At 51.6% G+C, this 5,068-nt stretch overlaps 1 protein-coding gene across 1 annotated transcript; it reads right to left on the reverse strand.

The window, feature by feature from the left end:
- Positions 1 to 862: 862 nt before the first annotated feature.
- Positions 863 to 3,360, reverse strand: GRIFIN (galectin-related inter-fiber protein). Its single transcript, XM_009645899.1, has 4 exons — positions 3,349 to 3,360; positions 1,757 to 1,836; positions 1,500 to 1,662; positions 863 to 1,027 (listed from the first exon to the last, which is right to left on the reverse strand). The coding sequence occupies exons 1-4, from the start codon at positions 3,358 to 3,360 to the stop codon at positions 863 to 865; spliced, it is 420 nt and encodes a 139-aa protein (XP_009644194.1).
- Between the last annotated feature and the right edge of the window lie 1,708 nt (positions 3,361 to 5,068).

Below are 5,068 nucleotides of genomic sequence, written 5' to 3' on the forward strand. Positions count from 1 at the left end.
CTTGTTCAGCCTGGAGAAGAGAAGGCTGTGGGGAGACCTGATTGCGGCCTTTCAGTACCTAAAGGGGGCCTATAGGAAAGACGGGGAAAATCTTTTTAGTAGGGCCAGCAGTGACAAGACAAGGGGTAATGGTTTTAAACTAAACCAGGATAGGTTTAGACTAGATATAAGGAAGAAGTTCTTTACAATGAGGGTGGTGAAACGCTGGAACAGGTTGCCCAGAGAGGTGGTGGAGGCACCATCCCTGGAAACATTCAAGGCCAGGTTGGACAGGGCTCTGAGCAGCCTGATCTACTTAGCGGTGTCCCTGCTCCTGCGGGGGGGTTGGACTAGATGGCCTCTAGGGGTCCCTTCCAACCCAAAACATTCTATGATTCTATGATCTCAGTGGGGATTTCCTTGGTTTTTATTGACAAATATAGTAGCATTTTTACCCAGCTCCTGGAACAAAGTGTGCCTTTCCATCCCCAACATCCACACCTATTACATCCTTCACCACATGGCCAGTTAATTCACACCCTGCTCTTGAGCAAACACAATTTCTAGGGTAACATTCAGGTGTCCAGACTACTTGAGGCAGACCTAATCTGTCAGGCTGTCCAACAGATGATAAGGCCTACCAAATCCCATTGCGCACCCTAAGGCATAGGGGCAGAAGGTCTTCGATGATCTGGGCTATGGTTAGCAACATGGCTGGGTGCTGCCTTAGTGGCATGGGATGGGAATGACCATCCCTTTCACTACGAGGACACATGCGTAGCCATCTCCCTGGCTGGTGATGGCATGCGTTGGGTGGAGATGGTCTCCAGCTGGATCAAGAACTTAAGGGGAATGATCTGTGAGACTGTCCCAACTGTGGCCTCTAGTAAAGGCCTCGTTTGATGATTTCCACTGAAGAAATGGCAATATCATTGAGAATCTGAAGCTTGGTGATGGATGAAAGCTGCTTCTGACGATGCTTGTACTGCAAGATTTTGTTTTCATCAATGAAAATGTGGAAATAGTCCTGGTCAGAGTAGATTTCAACCTGAAAGAGAGACTGTGTTAGGTTCACCATGTGGCCACTCATCCTCGCTGGACCTTGCTGCCACCATATCAGTGACTGCCTGGATCTGGGCACATGCATCTACAACCTGCTTCAAATCCTGCCAGAGCCAACATGTGCACTGCTCACCCCTATTTTGGGCAAAAGGAGGGAATAATTGAGTTCTTCACCTCATGGTAGCAGAAACTGGTGATTATGCAAAGCCTGAAGAGAAAACATATGCAGCTTCCAGGGATTATTGCTGGAGCTCTGCATGGCTGTGCCAGAGTTGGGTGTAAATCAGCAGCAAATCAGGAGACAACAGAAATACTAATGGGGGACGGAGCCAGAGAGGGGATGTTACTGGGTATGATGCTGGCAGGAAAGACAGGGCTAGATTCATGAGGAGGACCCCAATATTGGCTGAGTCACTTCTGTCCCACCCAAGGACACCCATGGGGTGACACAGGGTTACCTGGAACGGCTCCTTTGCTTCGAAGGGGAAGGTGTTATTAACCTCTTCCTTCCCCCAGTGGTTGGCAAGGAAGGAGTTGCAGATGATTCTGGAGCTGGAGAAGCGGGGGTTAAAATGGAGAGCAATTTGGTCTCCGGGGTCACAGAGCAAATTGATTTCAAACCTAAGACAGTGAGAGAAAGAAGTGATGGAGAGCTGTGGAGCAATGCTGCTGGCTCTCGTGAGCTGGCAGAGCTGTGAGCGGAGTGTGTCCTTACATGCTCGTACTGGAACTGGTCTCGCCCTTGATCACGATGCTCCAACCAGGACACATCCCCTCTGGGTACAGGGCCTCAAACTGACAGAGAGGAGGTGATGATGAAGCATGGCAAGGTGGGAGAGGTGTACGGCCCCGCTCATCCCTTACACTTCTCTGCTTTTCTCACCCTCTCATTGTCTTCTCCTTTCTCCCCACTTCCCACACAGGTACACTCTCTGCCCCTGCATTTTCCTCACTCCTAAATAATCTCGGGGGCTCTCAATTGATAAGAAATTAAGTTGCTACAACATCCAGTTGGTAAAGTGGGATTTGCTGCCCCCAAGGTCTTTTCTAAAGAGCTTGGTGAGATCAGGGAGCAAAAATGAAAGAAGAATTTGAATGCCTTCATTGTCAGCAGGACACAAAGATGCTCAGCTCCTCTCCCTGCCTGGGCAATACAAAATCCAAAGCAGAAAACTTTGTGATGCTTTGAAGACAAGGACTGATCAAGAAATGGGTGTAACATGGCATCCAGCCTGTCCTCATCCAGCGTTACATGGGTGACTCTTCCCACGAGCTCCTGCCTGATCCCCTGTTCCACCCACTCCCCACATCTCCAAGGTTAAACTTGCATAAAATGAGCTGGAAATTGTTCCTTTTTGAATAATTCATAGTTTTATTAAATAACTCATTTTAATAAGAACTGCTTGCCATTTCACCCCACTTTTTTTAGCACTCTAATGATCTTGCATTTCTGAGCATCCTCCTCTCCCAAATTTATTGCTCACGCTGGGAAAATCTTTCCAGCCTTGGCATCTCCACTGCCAGCTGCATGCCTGCCTCTCCCTCCCTACAGCTCAGGAGGTTCACTGCCCTGTTTCTTTCTCTGCCACCATTTCCCATTTCCAATGAATTTTTGGGATATGCACTTTTGGGGGCAGGAGCTGAGACACGGCAATGGCCAACCTCACGCCCTTGTGCCCGGCTCCTGTTGGAGGGTGGCATTAGGAACCTGCGTGTGGCCGTTCAAAGGCTCTGGCCACACCAGTGTTCAGCCTTGTGAAACACAGAGAGCTGATGGAGCTAATGATGTGGTTTCAAAGAGCAAGAGGTGATGGCAGCACCCAGGTTTGCCTTGCCTTGACCCTTAGCTTGTCATTGTTACAACAACCCAGCAAAGGACACACCGCATGCACGGAAAACATCGGTTCCCTCTTTGCTGCCGGCTGTCCCAGAGGAGATGGATGGCAAAGCACAGGTCTCCTCTGCTAAAGCATTGGTTGTATTTTCGTCTCAGCTTAAACCCTCCAAGCCAGAAGAGCTGCCAGCAGGACAACATTACCCCAGACCAGCACTGTTATAACTGAGATGAAAAATCTGTCCTATTGCCCTTTATCAGCAGCCATGAAGCTCACACCTTTGCAATAGCTTGGACTGGACTGAAATAGAGGAGCAGCACCACAAGCAGCACCCCCATGTCTTTCAGGATTTCTGTCTCTGCTCTGCCTTTTTTGCCCTTGTTTGTGCCCCTTTCCTTTATCCACCACTTGACCCCATGGTGTCACCCCTTAGACAGGCCAGGCTGTGCTGAGCCCTGTCCCCAGCACTTACCCGCAAAGCCATCCTGCTCGCCTGCCCTTGTGCTGCAGACCTGGCGGGGGGCACAGGCAGAGGGGTCTATATAGGGGCCACGGGAAACAGCCCATGTGCGTGGGGATTAGCAGCGACAGCGGGCTGAGGTCTCCTTTTCAGAGTGGGCTGTGGGGCATGGCTGGGAGATGGGGAGCAGCAAATCCCCTGGCAGCTGAGCGGGGTGAGCCTGCTCATGCATGCAGGGCTAATCCAGCCCTGCTGCTGCCCACACAAAGGCAGCACCAGGCAGGCGGTCCTGAGCTGTGATGTGATGGAGCCAGTGTGCGGCAGCGGCGGGGCGGACAGGCATTCAGGCTGTAAGCTGGGGGGGGGCAGATGTGTTTAATGCATGAAGGAAGGATGGGGACTTCCAAAGCTGGGGGAGATACCCGCAGTCCTGTCCGCTGCAAAGTCCAGGGAGAAGGGAGGTGGCAGAAGAGAAATGGTGGCACCTACAGGGGCTCAGCTTCACCCCGACCAACAGAGATTTCTTTTTCTCCCTATTTGCCTTTTTGATCACTCTTTGTGGGTCAGAGCCCAGCCTGAAATGAGCTGATGCCAGCTCTGTCATGGCCGCTTTTCCACCTCGTGGCGCCCCGGGGCCGGATGGGCTTGAAATGCTGCTGTGCTGAGCTCAGCACACCCTGGCTCCGGGTTTCCCCTCCCTGCTGGGGACAATGCAGAGATTTGGGAGCAGGGTGAGGGAGCCTTTGTCTGATATTTCCTGTCATGGAAAGGCACCAAGAAATGAGTAACGATGAAACAAATTTCAGTTATGGGGGTTTTCATACTGACAGCACGTGCTAACTTACGGCTGGGTGAAGCTGAAGCAGGACGGCGGCGCATTCCCCCTCTCTTCACAGGGTAAATTCATTAAAAGCATATGCTGGCCCTATCCCTGCATGCACTGGGGGCTGTGATGCTCCCCAGCTGGTCCTACAGGAGTCCGTGGCTTTCACAGTTAAAACCTCTTCACTGTAGGGGCCACGGTGCTGATGTTATTTAATGTGTTTGTTTTATTTCCAGCAGATAAGCAGAATGAGAGCTACTATCCCAGGCTCTGGTGCCCTTGGCAGACAACTAAAAATGCGATCCAGCAGACATAGAAGCCAACAGCCTCTCTCAGGGCTGAAAAAGCCAAGTCCCAGGCTGGGATTTGCCCATTTGGACTCCTACAAAACCAAACCATGTGAAGCTGAGCTCTGCTGTGGTCTCCTTGTTCAGGTCCCAGCTCTCCAGGCGCTGTGCTGGGGAGCACCAGAGCGGAGCTCTGTGCTACAGATGGCAGCATCGGGACGTGCAAGGGAGCTGTGAGCCAGCAGCTGAGGTGCTGAGGTGTTGGTGGCAGGGCCAGGGACATCCCACCCATCCCTCCTTGGGCTGCCGTAGGATGCTGGACATTGGCCTCTCCAATCTGCCCAGCCACGTGTCTCCCCTACTTATGGCCCGAACCCAAAGTTGTGTTTTCACCCCCTAAACCATCCTTCCCTGCTTGTTTTTCCTGCCAGCCAGGCAAGAGACTGCAGGGACAAGGGTCTGCTTTTGAGATACTCACCATGGCGGTGGGCAAAACCAGACAGCGTTGCAGCCCTGCACGTAGGAAAGGAGCGATCTGCAAGCTAAATAATTGTGCCAAGTTTATTGTAATTTAATTATGCTAATGAAATCAGTGGACTGGGGAAGGCTTGGGCACTGCAGG

This window comes from Egretta garzetta, unplaced genomic scaffold (genome assembly GCF_000687185.1).
Source record: "Egretta garzetta isolate BGI_Z169 unplaced genomic scaffold, ASM68718v1 scaffold299, whole genome shotgun sequence".
Lineage (NCBI taxonomy): Eukaryota > Metazoa > Chordata > Aves > Pelecaniformes > Ardeidae > Egretta > Egretta garzetta.